The following is a 19,835-nucleotide window of genomic DNA, read 5'->3' on the forward strand; positions in this document are numbered from 1 at the left end:
AAAAATTATACAATACAAATGGAAAGTTATACAATACAAATGGAAAAGATCAAATATTGCAACGTTTGACATGCCATAATTTATATATTGCTATATTGATATTTGATAAAGATAACAACTGTCACAACACACTTGTCCCTCTGATAATAAATCACTCTATCAATTTAAGCCCCACTGAAATACACTAAACATTTATACAATTTAAGTATGTTTGGCATTAAGATCTGTGAATTAAATCAGGAGCACAGGGCGGATCCAGGATTTTTTCCCTAAAAATGGGGGGTTTTCACATCAACTGTAAGAAATGTCAGTGTCAAAAATTTTTTTGACCCCCCCGAAAAAAAATGAAAAGAAAGAAAATTTAACAGAATAAAACAATTTAAAAAAACTCGCCCAAACCTGAAATTCCTATTTCAGCTTTGGGGGGGGGGGGGGGCACTTTCCTAAGTAAAACTGATTTTTCTTCATATATATGACTCTACCGTTTTAAGAGGGCCGGGTCCGTGTTTCCCAGGAGGGGGAGGGGGGTTCAAAGTTGTTTTTTTTTTTTTTTTTTTTTTTTTTTTGCTACTTTTACATAGAAACTGAATTTAATAACTCGGATTTAAATTTTCAGGGGGAGGGTTGGTATCCCCTGGACCCCATCTATGTCCGCCTATAGGAGCAGATCCAAAATTTAAGGCGTGGATTTGGATGGGGGTTGGTGAGGTATTGGGATAACGAAAAGAGAGCTATGACGAAACCAAATGACTGTTGGCATTTAGTAAGAGCATTTAACGCTGATATATAATGAAAACATGTTTAGAAACTTCTTTTATCTGAAAATTATTAAAACTACGAATTTCATTACACGTTTGGTTGACACATATCATTGCACTTTCACGAAGTAAACTGTATCCTTAATACTTAAGAAAAGTAGAAATTTTGTTGTGTATTAATGAAAAATATGAAAAGTTTTATCCAGGAAATTCAGAGTAGAAATGTGAGAGAGGAAAACCAACTCACCAGTATTGTCAGTACTTGCTCAGTGATCTGTTCAGAGTAAACAAATTGAAGACACACGGTAAAAAGTAAACATTAACAACAAGAAGCCCAAGGGCCCAAAATCGCTCTACTGACAAGTTGTGCAGCCTGTCACTTCTATTCTAAGCCTCTTAGTATATAAAATATTTAGATAGAGCCTTGAAATTCCAAAAGTAGGTCACCGTGATGTAAAGTTGCATTCACTGACAAAGTTCGATGATTCTAAGCCCCTTATTACCTTAAATATTCAGATATAGCTTTGAAATTCCAAAAGTACATGTATGTCACCGTGATCCATTTTTTGGTTAATATAATCCAAGATCCCAAGATGCATGAACTGATCATTATAAGCCTCTTATTATTTAAATCATTTAGATATTGCCTTAATATTCCAAGAGTAGGTCATCATGACCTACTTTTTGCTGACACATTTCAAAGACCCAAGATGCATCAACTGACGAAGCTTGATGATTCTAAGTCAATAAGTATCTAAAATATTTAAATATAGCCATGAAATTCAAATCATAGGTCACGTCGACCTGTTTTTGGTTGACACCCTTCAAGGACTAAAGATGCGTCAACTGACAAAGTTTGATGATTCTAAGCCAATTAATGGCTGAAAATATTTAAATATAGCCATACACTTTCAAAAGAAGGTCACTATGACCTACTTTTTGGTTAAAATACTTTAAGGCCTCAGGTTGCATCAAATGACAAGGTTTGGTGATCATAGGCTTCAAAGTGTCCAAAATATGCCTCTAAAACAATTTGAGAATGAATACCTGCAAAATTCAAAAAGTAGGTCACTGTGACTTACTTTTTGAAAAATATGTTCTAGGCCCCAAGATGCATCAATTTACAAGGTATGAAGATTCTAAACCCCTCAGTATCTGAAATGACCTTAAATGTTTTTAATATGATTTGCCATAAAATTCAGAAAGTAGGTCATGGTGACCTACTTTTTGATTGAGACACTTCAAGGCCCCATGATGCATTAACTGATAAGTTTTGATGACCATAGGCTTCAAAGTATTCAAGCTACGCAGCAAAATCAAACTGAAAATAAATACCTGCAAAATTCAGAAAGTAGGTCATCATGACCTACTTTTGAGTAAAAGTGATATGAAGTCCTAAGATGCATCAAACAACAAGATTTGATGATCCTAGTTCTTATAACTGGCAAAATTTCAAAGTTTTAACAAAACATAATTTTTCGTAAACTTTGAAGCGACATTGAGACCGGGCCCTTTGCCCCATGGTGATGCCTTGAACAATTTTTAATCTGTGGTTGTTGTACTTAGTTTTCTTTTATTTTGATTAATGTCATATATTTACTCTACATACATAAAGTAAGTATAAATGTCAATCAAGTTCTAGAACCAATGATGGACCTTAATGCACTTGACTGACAGGGGTACACAGACCAGGTATTTTTGAAGGCAGTGCTTAAAATCTCTGCCTTTAAGAATATCACGATGTCGGGTGACAAAGAAATCAACAAAATTATTAGCTTTTTGCCACTGAAATCAGAAACGAATCGGGAAAAGAGTAGACAAGTCTATTAACCAAACACCCTTGCATTCCTTTAGTAGGAAAAAAACGATAGATGTGCCCCTGCAGAAAAATGAGCAAAATTATTCATTTACTAGTGAGAAAGAAGGGGCGATTGATTCTTGCCAGGAGAAGTGATATCCCTTCGTGTATTGTTGGTGCAAGTTATATTCCAATAGAATTCGGATATATTTCCTTCCAATTTAAGTTTTGATATCATTGTGATTTGGAATATACATTTCATCATTTATTGGAACAAAGTTTCAATTTTTGTTTCTGTGACTTTGAATATATATTTCATTACATTGTGAAACATGTTGGATTCATTGCTTAAAAATTTCTATTTAAGTTGTGTCTTTGTTGTATTTTCTTAATCCAATAACTTACCTGTAGCAGTCCAATAATTTATTAAATTTACACTGTCCATTATTTTTAGTGATGGACAGATTTTTTAACTTACTGGATGTTTACAGGTAACTTATAGGACTGTTTTGGGTCTTTCAAGATATAGAAAGCATTAAAAGAACAAAAGATGATGTCATACTAATGTTTTAAAAATGGAGATTGCAATAATTCAAGATCCTATTATTTATGTAGCGGTTACATATTTGACTTCAAATAGATGTTCAAGTATCTGGCATCAAATTTGTTAAGCTTTCCCTACACTACCATTTACAAAGTTGTATCTCTACGTGGTGTTAAGCATTTTATACAAGCATGTGCCTTCACACTCCATTTCCCCTTCTACCGGGATAACATATTCGAATAGTTTGAAGAGCAATCATTCAAGCTTTGAAATTCAAAAACGGAACCCAAAGTGCATGATTCATAAACAAGACAACTCCTTCACTACATTTTAATAAAGTAGAAACAATTACACTTATACAATTTTTAATAAGATTATGAAAACATTTTTAGATAACTGTAAATACAGGATAACCCTGCTGTAGTTCTGTTCTAACCAAAAATTCAACCACGACGTTAAGACAGCTTGCTGCAACGCGAATTTTTTGCAGTCCCAAGCAGTGGTTATTTCACCTTAACATCCGAGTTACTGAATCTGGGGTCACACTTATCAAATTGAAGCACATCATACTCGAAGCATTCTTGTACATTCAAGTACCAATTAAGTACCAATTAATTACATACAGAGAAAAAAAAATAAACTTAATTATTGATTTCTTAAGGTATTGTTAGTACATCAAGCTTCCGAGAAACGGAGCTCAAGCTCAATAAATACCAACACAACCGTCTAAATCCATTATACATGTACCATCAATACAGATCAAAAAAATCCTTCAAAAAACAGTGAAATAAACATACTGATACATTTTTTTTTCATTTCTATTTACCTCCCTTGATATTAAATATAACAAATTTTGCTACTGTAGCAGAAGCATGGCTACTGTTCCATGACATGACCCACTCACTAGCTAAATCTACAGAACATTATATCCTTATTCATTGGTTAATGCCTTACAAACTAGCCATTACTTATCTTTGGATGGACCAACTCAAAATACAGAGGAAATATTACTTCATTTATATGCTGGAACATAGCACACATTACTATGTATAGTTTTTGGAACATTCAGGTTATTCTCTGCTCTTAGAAAAAATTACCAACATGTCTGTTATTTCACCCCATACCTTGGTAAAAAAGATATCAAATTAAACTAGTAGCTGCTTATTGAACTATATAATGGAAATGTTCTTCATAGCAGACAAAAATTTTTACAGCATAGGCTCCTCATACAGCAACCTCTAAAAATATTAACGGTAAAAATTTATATTCATAATTTATTAACATATAGATTAGCATTACACTTACATATGCATTGTATGATTTAAATAGAATATATTCATTCAATTAATAAAAATGTGATGACTTAAGGTTCACTGACCCTCTACTAAGAGAGATAACTCTCAATGGGATAAACAACTATTCTCCATTTAAAAAATTGCTGAATTAAAAGGCCATTTCTGTCAAACTTTGCCCCACATCGTATGCTGAAATTATAAGTATTTTAATTTATAGATTAGATTTTTTTATCATTAGCTTTAAAGCAAAATTTTATGTGTGAGCATAGGGATGATGAATCTAAATCATTTTTAAAATCATGTTTACAATTAGTAGAGACAGTCATACATCTTATAAATATTAACCACATATGTTTTTTATACGATTCATTCCTGAATCAAAATTAACTAACAAATAATTCTTACTTTTTTTAAAAAAAAAATCTCTATTACATAGATTTAAATTACATGTTCATGATTTTTTTCAAACATTAAATCATCATGACTTATATTTATATTCAACAATTTATAATCAGTTACTGACATTAAATGAAAGTCAATAATTCGGTTTTAATAAACTTTTTCATTGAAATTTTTATAGTGAGTACACTATTGATAAAAAAAAATCAGACCACAATCACAAACATGAAAATTGCTATAATATGCCAATACAGTGATAAATAAATTGTTTAACATGACTTTTAAATGCAGTTACATGTATAAGTCAAGATTAAAAAAAAAACACCCAAATAATAAAATGAGAATAAAACATAGCCACTGCTTATAAAGTCCAATCACGGACGCATTCTAGCTATGTATAGAAGCAGTTTTATAAATTAACAAAATAACATTTGCTTGGCATTAATGAGGCATATATGTATACTCCTGAAAACCAATGCCACTACAAATGAAATTAACTACAAATATACTAATCAGAGTGGAAAACGGGAAATACAGTATGAAATGCAGTATTTAGAAAAAAAATAACCATACAGGTAAATCAAAAATGAAATATTCCACATATAATTATTATCAAATCAATATGCTGTTTATAAAATTCCACAGAAAAAAAAATTAAATATACTTTTTTACAGCTTGTACCAATAAATATAGAGGAGTGGGATGATTTTGTTTGATTCTCTACAAGCTGACATGGAAGTGAATTTTCCTGACCAGTACTGGAAGTGATTTTGGAGTGAGCTGTATATTGCATCACAAACTGCAGACAAAGAAATGGAAGGTTGAAATCACAGAACTCAAAACAATCGGCATAACTTCCTCTTCCCTTTCTTAATATTTCCCTTCTTCTCTTTCTGTAAACAAAACAACAGCCATATAAACTAAGAACATGAGCACATATACAAATTAAAGAATGTGTTAAGGTCATTGCATGGATTCCAAAATACTGTTTGGTACAACTGCACCAGACTGACTAATACCCTAAGAGAGGTTCTTAGTTTCCCCTAATCCTCATCAGGGATTAGATCTGCATCCACTTACAGCTTTATATCCCTCAATCAGTATACATAGATGACTTAGATATTACACAGATTCATCAGTTAAATGTAAGAATGGCTTAACGAGGCATACAGGAAATAGGAATCAGTGTTGGGAAAGTGAGATATCAAATTCACAATACAAACCATTTTTTTTTTCAAATAAAAAAACTGTACAAATGTCAAAAATGAAGAAAATTCAATTATTAATGCCAAGAAATCCCTTTTTTCCAACACCTGCTTCTAACTGGGATGGGTCTTGACTTAGATCTACTTTATACAATATTTACAGATAAAGTTGTAGCATTCTTGTTCTTTGTGTGGAGAAGATTGCTCTCCCATTATACTCTAATAAAGTATTGAACTCTGATGTAGCAGTATTATTTTGGGGTGGGGGATGTTTTTAATTTTACCTATTATTCACTTTCCAACAGAAGTTCATGACATGAGATAAATTCTATAACAAACTTTTGAGTTCAACATGTTCAAGTATATAATTCTTGACTAACAGAATATAGATGCAACCTTTGATTTACTACAGAAGAAATATTCTAATGCGATGCTAAGGCACACCAATGCAATGCTTTTACTTGTAGTATTAAGATATCCTATATATATACGATTATACGTACAAATTTCCTGATTTCTCTGACGAGGGTGTAGAAAGCATCATCCACGCCCTGCCTCGTTTTGGCTGAGGTTTCTACGTAGGGGATGTTGTAACTGTCTGCCACCTGCTTGGCTTGTTTACCCTCCACTGACCTTGACTGTAGGTCTACCTTATTACCCACCACTGTAATATTACACAATTGCATCAACAACACAAATTACAAAAGCAGAATACATCCTGACACAGATATTTAATTTTTATATTAAATGCCACTGCTCATATGATTTTTCCATTTTGAAAGTGTCATTGTTTACACTTTTCTACTAAATTACCAAACCTACACTAGCTATAATTCATACTGAAATGGTGAGTGGTGACCATCTCTAATGGCCTTGCTTTTAGGAGTAGAAGTCAAAATGGTAAAGGGACTTTTCAACAGCTGGAATTAGAAAGGAACTTTCTGTACCCGTATGGAATCATGGTGTAGGGAGAAGAATTTGATTTTTTAAACATAGGTAATCAGAGATTACAGAGCTCACCTCAACGAATGTTGTCTTTAAGTAAGGCAAAGTCCCACACTAAACTAATAATCTAGGAGTGTGCATCCCTAGATGCAACATTTATGCAATTTTGGTCAGATAGGGCTTGCAGTTACTTGGGAATAGACTTATCTGAAAACTTAAAACTAGTCACTCATCCAGAAAATGTAAATCAAATCCAGCATCCGAAACAAGTTTTGAGATTGTTCATCCCTTGATGCATCATCCATGCAAGTTTGGTTCAGATAGGCCTTATAGTTACTTGGAAATGAGATCTGCTCCAAAAACTTTAATCTGGTTACTCATCCGGAAAATGTAGGTCAGATCCAGCATCCGAAGCAAGTCCAGTAACGTGAATCCTTAGATGTATCATCCATGCAAGTTTGGTCAATATAGGGTTTATAGTTACTTGGAAATGACATCTGCTCCAAAAACTTTAACCTGGTCACTCATCCGGAAAATATAGGTCAGATCCAGCATCCGAAGCAAGTCCAGTAGTGTGCATCCTTAGATGTATCATCCATGCAAGTTTAGTCAACATAGGGCTTATAGTTACTTGGAAATGAGATCTGCTCCAAAAACTTTAATCTGGTTACTCATCCGGAAAATGTAGGTCAGATCCAGCATCCGAAGCAAGTCCAGTAGTGTGAATCCTTACATGTATCATCCATGCAAATTTGGTCAATATAGGGTTTTTAGTTACTTGGAAATGACATCTGCTCCAAAAACTTTAACCTGGTCACTCATCCAGAAAATATAGGTCAGATCCAGCATCCGAAGCAAGTCCAGTAGTGTGCATCCTTAGATGTATCATCCATGCAAGTTTAGTCAATACAGTGCGGACTCGTTATTACGATGTTCATTTTGTCACGGTAAAATATCGTAATACCGAGGGCAACGTAATAAAAGTTCCCAATAAAATCCAGTAAAACATTGTTTTGAAAGCTTGTTGTTGTATTAGGAGGTGTATTTTTCTCCTTTTGTTTCCTTCTTCTGTTTAAATTCTTCATTAAAACGCTATATATCTTCATTTATCTGCCGCCATTTCCGTTTACTTTTACTTTCGTTTCTGTCTAGATAATGCCTTCGTAAAATTTTCAATGTCTTCGTATCGTTACTACATAAATACATAGGTAACAACAATACATGACTGGGCGGTTTTGGGTGTTCAATGAGCTTAGAGCTGCAGTGAACAACTGATGAAAGTGGGCAGTGTGATAGGCATATTCCTGGACAGGATCTGAGAACACACAAGCTAAATGTCAAAATAAATTTGAATTTTTAAATTACTGAACAGAGTTCAATTTTTGCAATTTCAGCAATTATCGATTTGTATTTCTGTTGACACCTGTGAGGTAGTCCAAGCCACTATCCAAACTGTTAAAATGTAAGTGGAGTTCAAATTTTGCCAAAATTATGTTTGATACCCAAGCTGTCAATTCCCGCTGTTTAACTGCAAACGAAATTACACATTACGTATTTAACATACATGCATACGATTAAATGTAACCCTTTATTTAATAAATCAATTTTTCTTATTAACCACAGTAAAAAAAAATAATAAAATAAACTTTACAGAGATAGATAAACTAGAGACTACATTTATAAATAAACAGTTTAATTGTTTAACAATGGCTTTGACGCGTCTCCAATTCTGCTGACCTCGCTAGAACAGTCAAGGTGTGTGCAGTCAAGCGTCACTAATCACCTAACGACCCTAGCAAGTTAACACTCTGTCAGAGCACAGGTGTTTCAATGTTTATTTAGCGTCTCCTTAATTGTCTACAGTCAATCAACACTGAATAAACACGGGGTGAATTTTTACATCGTAATACCGAGTCCCGGCATTTTAGAAAATCGTAATAAACAGTTCTATTTTGTATAGAATTGTTAAGAAATGGTTTTGTGCTTTGAATTTACAACGTAATAAGCGTTCTATCTTATAAAACCTTCACCGTAATAACGAGTCCGCACTGTATAGGGTTTATAGTTACTTGGAAATGAGATCTGCTCCAAAAACTTTAACCTGGTTACTCATCCAGAAAATATAGGTCAGATCCAGCATCCTAAGCAAGTCCAGTAGTGTACATCCTTATATGTATCATCCATGCAAGTTTGGTCAATATAGGGTTTGTAGTTACTTGGAAATGACATCTGCTCCAAGAACTTTAACCTGGTCACTCATCCGGAAAATATAGGTCAGATTCAGCTTCTGAAGCAAGTCCAGTAGTGTGCATCCTTAAATGTATCATCCATGCAAGTTTGGTCACTATATGGCTTTTAGTTACTTGGAAATGACATCTGCTCCAAAAACCTTAAACTGGTCACTCATCCGGAAAATATAGGTCAGATCCAGCATCCTATGCAAGTCCAGTAGTGTGCATCCTTAGATGCATCATCCATGCAAGTTTGGTCAATATAGGGCTTATAATTACTTGGAAATGAGATCTACTACAAAAATCTTAACCTAGTCACTCATCCAGAAAATGTAGGTCAGATCCAGCATCTGAAGCAAGTTCAGTAGTGTGCATCCTTAGATGTATCATCCATACAAGTTTGGTCAATATAGGGCTTATAGTTACTTGGAAATGAGACCTGCTCCAAAAATTTAACCTGCTCCAAAAACTTAACCTGCTCCAAAAACATTAACCTGGTCATTCTTTAGCTGAAATTGCAGCATCTGAAACCTTGACTGGTACAATGAAACACACTAGAAGCATCCTCCATGCATCTCTGACTAATATAGGCCATAGAAGTACTTGAAAAGAAAACTGCTCCAAAAACCTTAACCTGGGACACCGACGCTGAGGGTATTACATAAGCTCCCCCAACTTCGTTGAGGTGAGCTAAAAATTATGTAAGAGAAAAATAGAAGAAGAAAAAGGAAAGTTTACCTCTCAAATTTTACTGAAAATGTCATTAATGAATTGACTACCAGAATTATAAATAAAAAATAATCCTTTCAATAATAAAGTTTTCCCAAAATGTTTTAACCTTGAACTTTGATTGGCACATACACTTTATCCAACCAGGTATTTTGAGGGTGAAGTTTGACCTACATTGGTCCAAGGGCAGAAAATGTATACTGTAGATCACTAAATTTTTTCTGACAGCTTATTTTCGTGTGATAATCATTAACAAAATTTTCATGAATTGTGGTTACTGCTCTTTATATTCTTAAGGAATACTTATATGCGTGAGAATGAAATGTTCACAAGCACACTGTTAGGCGTAATTACACGAAAATAAAGTTCTTGCAAATAAAAAGTGATTTACAGTACTCCGGACAGGGATTTTACCCCAAGATCTTGGCTGATATAGGCTTAGTGGGTATTAGCTTCATCTACATGCTTTCTTTCAGTGAAATTTTAGCTGATTTTAGATGGGAGAAAAAGTCTACTATGGACAAGGACTTCACTTGTTTTAACCTTCAAGTTTACTTTTTACTGTAAATCATTTTTGAGAACTTTATTTCCGCATAATTATGTGAAACTGCCTGCTTGCAAAAATCTTATTCTTGCTTATATTTGAATTACCAACGGTTATATAGAACAAAAACCCAAATTTGTGAAAATTATGTCTCACTAATAGATACCAAATAGACCATCTTGAGAAAATAAGCTTTCATTAAAATTTGGTGATCTACAGTACCTTAAAGCTAGATGCACTAAACTCACTGCCTGAGACACTTAGATAAGCTTATTCTTGATCTCACTCCCACTTTTCTACTACAAATTCCTTTTGTAAAAGTGAGACTGAGATAAAACAACAGGTCTCCTCGCTCCCCTGAGTCATTATGGCCAAACTGTTCTTCATCAGCAGATTTTTTCCCTATTTATTCCTTAGGAAAACTTTAGCCACCTACTGAGGCCCCACCATACCCCTGGGAGTCATAATTTGAAGGAAAAAAAACTTGTATCTACACTACCTAAGGGTGCTACCATATAAATACGACTAATCATGTCTTTCTCATTGTTGAGATTTTTTCCTATATATTCCTCTGTGATCACCTATTGTGGATCCACCCTACCTCTGGGGATCATGATTTGAACAAACTTGAATCTATACTACCTGAGGATGCTCTCATATCAATATGACTTATCATGCTTTTGCTATTTTTTGAGAAGAATATTTTTAAAGATCTTTTCCTATACATGTATATTTCTATGTTAAACTTTGATCTATTGTGGCCCCACCCTACCCAAGGGGTTATGATTTGAACTATCTTTAATCTACACTACCTGAGGATGCTTCCATATAAATATGACTATTCATGCCTTTGCTGTCCCTGAGAGGTAAATTTTTACCTACCATTTACTATACATTTCTACCAGGTATGTTAATCTTTAGTCACCTATTGTGGCCTCACCAAACCCCCCGGAGGTCATGATTTAAGCAAACTTTAATCTACACTACCTGAGGATGCTTCCACATAACTTTCATATTTTCTGGCCCAGTGATTCTTGAGAAGATTTTTAGAGGATGCAATTAAATTTCCACTTATTCTTAATTATCTCCCCTTGGAAGAAGGTTGGCTCTTCATTTGATCAGACTTGAATCCCCTTTGCCCAAATCAGAAAAGCCTACTTGAGCCATAAAAATGTGAGCTCATCTAAGTTTTTGGCCCTAGATACATTATCACAGTGTTTTGAAATAATTATTTCAACTTGCACATGAAAGTACACAGCTTAGCCAAACATGTGCATTTACATGAAATGAATGGTCATAAGCTTTCCAAGCTTAATTACAGCCTTTCTGGTCACTATAAGACTCAGTGTCAGAGACAGACTGAATGTCATTGCTTTACTTACACACCATGGGAACTTCATCAGCATCTTTAACTCGCTTAATCTGTCAACAAAAAAATTTACACATATATTAATTGTTTAAACGTCCTATTTGCATAACTTTGGAATATACAATTAATGATGCATCGATTTTTGTTATTCTTTAGCATAAAAAAAATAATTTTATTCCTATTCCCTATTGCTATTATAAATCAGTATTAGTTAATTAAAAACACACCTGTTCTCTATACTGGTTGATGTCCTCAAATGACTTTGTACTGTTAACAGCGAACACACATAGAAAGCCCTCCCCCGTCCTCATGTACTGGTCTCGCATGGCACTGCAATCAAAACAACTCACTTTTATCTCAGTTTATATGATCTTGCTTGACTTTGTAATCAAATCAATTGATTTTTATCTCAATTTAAACACTTTTCATAAAACAATGATTTTTTTCCTAAAACATCAAAATTGTAGTAGTTGATTTTCAGAAAAAAAAAGATGTCTGCTGAAGAGAAATTCAATTATTGAACAAAGATCCATAACTCTGCGAATCTAAATTCAGCAGAAAATATTTGCATGTATCCACATTCAGTTTTGATCATGTCCAATAATTTGAACAAGGTGAAAAATTTGCCAGGGACTCACTCCTTAACAAGGCAAACATGGTTCAAAATCATTTTGTTTACTTATGAAAACTAGATGTAGATTAATTAGTTTTAAATATCAGCCAATCTAATTAAGATGCAACTTTTTCCAGTACAGGATCGATAAGTAGAAATTAACATACCACTTCCTGAAGGTAAATATACAACACCTTACAAGGGAAATTCCCCCATGGCATTACATAATAATAGAGTTTTATTTACTACATGTACATATGGTGCAAGGATTTAAGGATAATAATTTTTTCCTGATTTATGGTGTGAGAGCATCATCTTAATAAAATGCCCATGTGATAAGAGACATAACCAGTGTCTCTATGGAAATCGGCACTTTATATTACTCAGAACCACTAATGGGGGCTTCCTGAAGCTAGAGATTTTCAGTTGCTTGTCATTTCTGAATTGAATGCAATCTTATCAATAAACCTGTCACATAAGAAATCAACATGAATCTTAAAGTTTCTTGTTTTTATGCTAATAAAATTTTTGAAAATTTACTTGTCAATTCTGTTAAAAAACCCACAAAATTTAAAAAAAATAAAAACTCCATGAGAATTTTAAGCTTTACTATTCAGCTATTCTAGACCTATGGTGTAGTACGAGAAAAGTACACCGAAAAGTACACTGATACAAAAATCTTTATTAGTAAAATTTAATTAAAATTATGGTCATACATAGTCTTATGAATACTCATGATATTGCCAACAGAAAATGTTGATGAATGTAAACATTGGGAAAATTGATGAAATAATTGACAAATTTTACCACTCCTCATTTTCTGCTCAATAAATAATTATTTACCGCAAGGCAGTCAAAGTTTCCACTCATTAAATATTCTAAATAAGGAAACTATAAAAACTTTCAACCCTTCACTTTTACAGGATTTCACTTAGCACTTTTAACCTTGGTATACTCTTTCTAATAACTTCCTTCTAACTAATAGGTACCTGTACTCTGCACATGAACACATTTAAAACACCTACCTGTAAACCTGACGTGCCTAAATGTTTAGCATTAACCTGTACTTCTTTCTAGAACATCTAACATTAACCTGTACCTCTCTTGACCTGCTGTGTCTGAATGTCCACTAATCTGTATTCCTCTTGACTTGCTGTGTCTAAAATGTCTAACAATAACCTGTATTCCTCTTGACCTGCTGTGTCTAGAATGTCTATAGCACTACCCTCTGCTCCTCTTGTGTCTAGAATGTCTATAACACTAACCTCTATCATCTTGTGTCTAGAATGTCTATAACACTAACCTCTATCATCTTGTGTCTAGAATGTCTATAACACTAACCTCTATCATCTTGTGTCTAGAATGTCTATAACAATAACTTTTACTCCTTTTGACCTGCTGTGTCTAGAATATCTATAACACAATCCTGTATTCCTCTTGACCTGCTGTGTCTAAAATGTCTATAACACTAACCTGTATTCCTCTTGACCTGCTGTGTCTAGAATATCTAACAGACATGTCTCTCCATCTATCACCACCTGTTTTCTGTAGGAATCCTCTACAAAAGATGCACTTAATTATATCTTAATAAGTAAATCTTGTATTTTACTGTAAATGTACATAAATTAGTCACTCAAAATTTAGTGCTATGCTCTTCTTCAACTCATTAAGGTAATCAAAAATTAGATAATTAGCGTATTTGAGTTCTGAAAATGACCAATATTAGTTTAAACCATGTATTAGCGTGAACATAAAATAGTGAACATGAAGCAGTGTGACAGGTGCCAAAATAATATTACTCCTAAAATATGTATGTTTACAGTACGAAGAATGCTGTTACATAACAAATCAGCTACAGATTAGCCTGCTATTACATATATCACACTCAAGTTTCAACTCACATGAGGATAAAAAACTGACCCACTCCTTGTAATGCCATTAGGGCACAATAAAATATTTGCTTCCATCACAGACATTTGTGTATCATTGTTTGGTAGTTGTTATGGTTCTTGATTAATGGCATACAAGTATATTACTTCTAAGTCACCAGGATCAAATAATAAACATACTGAGCTACTGTTACACGTTTTTCAGTGTTTGGGTTATCGTATTTGACTTTTCCGAGTCATTCATTTCTCAGTTGACAGTAACAGTATGCCTCTAATCAGGAAGGATTCCTACATTCTACTAAATCTAGTACATCATGTATATTGCTGTTGAAGCTGTCTGTCACATCCTTGTACCAATTCTGATATAAACACTTTCTACTTAAATAAAAAGAGCTTGCGTAAATGAAACTTGGTCTCCTACATTTAGTATGCTATTTAAACATGATCTCTGATTTCATCAATTTCACTTCGTAATGAAGAATTTAAATAATTTTCTGAAATGTCCCTTCCTTCCTTGTGTTAAATGCATACTAAAATACTTCAAGTAATTTTTTTCTTCTTATTAAAATAATTTCTCTATATTTATTCATCATCATCTATTTAAATACTTTTTTGGAAACTTGACTGTTACTACTTCATGTACTTCTGAACAATAATACATTTGTATAAATTTTATTTATTTACATAGTTTCTTTATGTTTTATCTTCATGTTCAGTAGACCTATACAAACTTTTCTGAAGAGTCCACTTCAACAACTTACCTATTGTTGGGTCATATTCTTCAACAAAACTGAAAGAAAAGAGAAAAATGAAAATGAAAATTAAGAGAACTTTTTGACAAGAAACAGTGGCATGTTTTCTTTAGAGGGGGTATCAGGTTCTATAGCTGGTGCTACCAATAGTGTTAATCTAATAGGAATTAATACACAGAAATATTACTCAGCTCTGGCGTACCCAGCATGCTTAATAAGCACAATCGGGATCCTGGCTGACTCAGATATATAAAAACACAGAGCATGTGAAATTTCACTGGTAACCTACTTGTTAATTTCACTATCAAATTACCAATACAAATAAAACTTTATTTTCTAGATAAATGGTATTCTCATGTGGTGAATGCTATGACAATATTAAATTCTGCTGCTGTCAATAAAAAATTAATTTAATCAATATTCTGCCAAATCCAATATATATCAAAAAATGTTGTGCTGTCTATAGCTGATTTATTCATACCATCCTCATGTGACCTCTGATTAGTCTAGATCACTGCATTATATTCACTGTATTTTATAATTACACACAAATGAAATTTGTGAAATTGCTTCAGAAGACAAGACTTCAAACTGATTTAGCCAAATATTAAGGATAATAACTTCAGTATTGTAGAACTTCTACAGTATCATTTTCCTCTTAGTTTTCACATATGGCAACTAGGAAAAGTCTGGTGTGTTTCTGGCCAAACAACCATTACCACAATCTATCAAATCTAATTCGTGTATATGCTCTGCTAACCCTCCCACAAGCAGGAGTGGATTCAAATGTTTTTTTTAATCATCTACTCCACTGCCCTAGTAATTTTATTACCATAATAAAAATATGCCAGAGATCAATGGTTTTACTCTCTGTTCAAGCAGTTCCATCAGGAGTCATGAGGGACGTGAAGGATAAACTATTCACAGCAGATCAATACACAGAGAAACACAGACACCTCATCCCTCATACATAGATCTGGGTTAACCTAATAAAGCACTCCGCTGGCCACCAATACACAGTAACACTAGAGTAATTGTTTGACACCATCATTCATTAATTAAATTTCTTTTCTAATATAGATTGTCTTCTATATCCTTAGAAAGGGATATATATGTTTTATTAAAATCTATGAAATGAATGCTACTGGAATAAGAATATATAAAAAAAAAATTATCACCTTGTAGATTTCAATCATAACTATATACAGTCAAACCTCATTATCTCCAACTTGATGAGACCGAGAAAAAAAAAACCCTGAGATATCCAAAGATTCTAGATATAGTTGAGATTAAAATAAATAAAGGTGGCTGGTAATTCATCACACTTTGACATATATACCCGGTACATGGTATTTGAGATATTGTTTCAGATATTGAAGTTCAACTGTAGGTCATATTAACAGGGTAAAGGGAGAGATATGACTAGAATACAAAGGACATGAAGATGACTTCACATTTGTTTTAAGTGGAAAAGAAGGACCTCCAAAATAAACATGACAGAAAATTGTAAGAGATAGAAAAGCTGGGGGTGGGTGGAGGTGAGGGAGGGGTTCTTTAAAAATAAAGAAAGGAGATCAGGTACCAAGAGACTCACAGAAACCTTTAATTATTGTGGAAAAATAAATTTTAATTACCAGTATAGTTTATAATTAGGGAAGGAGATTTCTTCTTTCCAGCTATGCACAAGATACAAGAAATTACAATAGAGAGACCAGAGGTATTCGAACACAATATCCTCAAATTCTACATGTTCTGCGTTATATACGTTCTGACTCGACCTCTGTTTAGGAAAAAATGCCAACATCTATGTAAAAGAAACTAAAGGTAACATTGGGGCCGGAACATTGTATTACCAAGTTATTGGTCTTTTTTTGTATGTGAACCCCTCTGCATTCTGGTAAAGGTGCCAAACTGCCACTTCAGCAGAGAGTAGGTTTTATGTCAACTACCGGTAATCTCAGTCACATTGACTTAATGTAGATGGTAAAATATCAGATAAATAGTTGTGTGTGACTATATAGGAATTACTGGTGGGACTATTCAGAAACTACAGTAGCAACTTCTGGGGGCTATGCCAGCTTACTGGCAGCTATACCAAAGTAAATATTGAAATTTATTATTTTATACTAGACTTCAGTAAACACTAATCCTGAATACAAAATGGCAAGTTATTATCTCAGAGGAATATATCTACACCATTATTTCCTCCAATATCTACTTCAATTGAAAAGATTTGGTTCATTCATAACATGAAATGAGTTGAATTTAAAAAATTAATTTTTTTTGCCATCCAAAATATCATGAAAAACAGGCAACATTTTTCAATGGTCCAAATTTCATATGCAGGAGATTTATTAAATTCAGTTGTGGGGTATGTTTTTGTTCTTGTCTAAGTAGTAAAAGAATATGTTCATAACACATTGTCACATTATGTGATGGCAGTTTGAAAACACTTTAAATATAATCCTCTAACATGTAAACTTTTTTATGCACAATAAATACTATTGCTCTCTGGTCATAAGCTCATAGATCTGCAGCTATTGATTTACATAGAATGTATCCCAAATATGACTTAATTAGAAGGTTAAAAAAATTGCTTACTGATTCTGAATTAACTGAATGGTTAAAGCGCTCTTTCCAACGCCACCAGCTGAAAAGGTAAAAAGAAAAGTTTCTGAATAAATGATTAAATCACTTCAAATTCATACAAAATGAATGATCAACAAGCACAACAGCTATTAGGTTTCATTTAATAAAATTATATGGTATTCAAAAATAGTAATATGGTAATGTTTTTAACATATCTTTTTGAATATATCCAATCATATATATAGGGTGAATCCAATATTATACCTGCTACATAATTATATAATAGTGTTATTATTTGGATGTACTATGCCGAAATAGTAGTCAGGGTTTGACACATGGTGCACGAGCCGGAGGCGAGTGCACTATGTGTCAAACCCTGACTACTATTTCGGCATAGTACATCCAAATAATAACACTATTATAATTATTATGCTGACTGTTGTTTGTATACGACAATTTAATTAAATTCTCAATCCCAAACCTGTTTGCAGACGTTAAATCTAAATGAAAATTTTCTTGAACATTCTTTAATCAAGCGTTATATCAAAAAGCGTTTTATTGACTCCGAAGAACCAGTTCATGTTACGTTGCAATTTTGGTTACTGATAAATTCGATTATTTGTTAGAGAATTTTTCTTTAAGATCCTTATCAATAATATCAGTCTTTTAGAAATTATATTCATTTATTTCTTGTTTTGTGACAAATGTATAAAAACTACGTTTATATACTTGAAAATACATTCCGTAAAGTAGCGGTGTTTGTGGCGTAATCGGTAACGCGTTGGACTGACGTTCTCCAGACCGTGAGTTCGATCCCCAGCGTGGGTGCTAATTACATTTTCTCTAGAAAAGACACCCGTGCACTATTTTGGCATAGTATGCTTACGCTATATAAATCCTTAGAACACTATGCGAAAATAGTTGGGTATTGATTATATAGAGACAAACTGACAGGAAGCATAATAATTCTTGATATAGCATAGATAGTCTAGCCTCTAAGTTGAGAAAACTAGCATAAATATTTGATGCTATGCACCAATTCAAAAATGGTCACCTTAGTTAACACTTCACTTCAAATGATATACAGTAAAGCACGCTTATAACAAAGTGCCAGGGATGGACGATTTTGCTTCGTTACAAACATTTGTTATATGTCTATTAAGTTCACAATACATTTTAAAACCACTGGGAATGAAAATCACTTCACTGCAAGCATGAATTCATTATGAGCACGTATGTTATATGCGTTTCACTGTATTTACGCAAAATGATGTTGTTTTTCTTAGTTTTAAGGAATTACAATGTACACGTATATGTTTATTTACCATACATTCACCTAACTTTGTCCCCAAAATTAATTACCTCTGATATTTGTACCCAGAATCTTACACCTAGCTACTAGTTGATCTATCAGTTTAACTTCAAGAGAGATAGATATCGTTTGGTTAGCCCACTTAGTCATTTTATTTTGAATCCAGCTCAGCAGGTGCCCCTTAAGGAAATTCGGGAGAAACATTTGTTGATTATCTATTCAAAAAATATGTGATCCTTTTGTCATATTTATTTTAAACTTGCGTTATATTTATCTAACTAGTTAATAAAATCCGAAAAATCATGTACATTATCAGATATCTCAGTTTACTGGCTAAATCCAAAGCATAAAAAACATTAGTTATTGTATGCCACTTGGGCGCGACCTCATAAAAATTTCAAAAGGTTCATAACTTACCACCGACAACTACCAATTTATATTCCGTCATTGGGATCCAGCTATTGTGAAAAAGACGAAACTCTCAAAGAAAATCTGTCTTTGTTACTACACATATATACACTATTCAGCTTAGATCCCAACTTCTTGACCTCGATCCGTGAGAACGAGGTAAAATAAATTGTAGATACGTCACACGTCAACGAACATTAAAATAACATACTGAGGCTCCCTTTGGGTACCAAAGTTTCGATTTATAATCCCTTGATACATTGAGCGGTGTGTCATGAAAAAAAAATAATAATCACAAAAGTTCATCAAACCTTCATTTAGGCTATAAATTATTTTAATTACTGAAATGTTTGTTTGTTTGTTTTTTTTTTTAAATACATTTTTTTATACTGGCCCCTTTGGTCTAAAGATAGCATCGGGACAACTAAACTATTTTTAGATGTATGAGGTGCACA

General features: G+C 33.3%; 1 protein-coding gene across 1 annotated transcript in view; it reads right to left on the reverse strand.

The window, feature by feature from the left end:
• Positions 1-3,416: 3,416 nt before the first annotated feature.
• LOC133186784 (GTPase HRas) overlaps positions 3,417-19,835 on the reverse strand; it is a 66,561-nt gene continuing 50,142 nt past the window's right edge. The window contains exons 2-9 of the mRNA XM_061322092.1: positions 19,390-19,485; positions 17,673-17,721; positions 15,081-15,109; positions 13,904-13,988; positions 12,045-12,147; positions 11,831-11,870; positions 6,503-6,663; positions 3,417-5,687 (exon numbers count right to left, since the gene is read on the reverse strand). Coding sequence (XP_061178076.1) covers positions 5,631-5,687; positions 6,503-6,663; positions 11,831-11,870; positions 12,045-12,147; positions 13,904-13,988; positions 15,081-15,109; positions 17,673-17,721; positions 19,390-19,420 — 555 coding nt within the window. The 5' untranslated portion in view covers positions 19,421-19,485 and the 3' untranslated portion in view covers positions 3,417-5,630. The remainder of the gene's footprint in view (positions 5,688-6,502; positions 6,664-11,830; positions 11,871-12,044; positions 12,148-13,903; positions 13,989-15,080; positions 15,110-17,672; positions 17,722-19,389; positions 19,486-19,835) is intronic.

This window comes from Saccostrea echinata, unplaced genomic scaffold, assembly GCF_033153115.1.
Source record: "Saccostrea echinata isolate AGI-Se365-2 ecotype Australia unplaced genomic scaffold, CSIRO_AGI_Sech_v1 ptg000014l, whole genome shotgun sequence".
NCBI classification, from domain to species: Eukaryota; Metazoa; Mollusca; class Bivalvia; order Ostreida; family Ostreidae; genus Saccostrea; species Saccostrea echinata.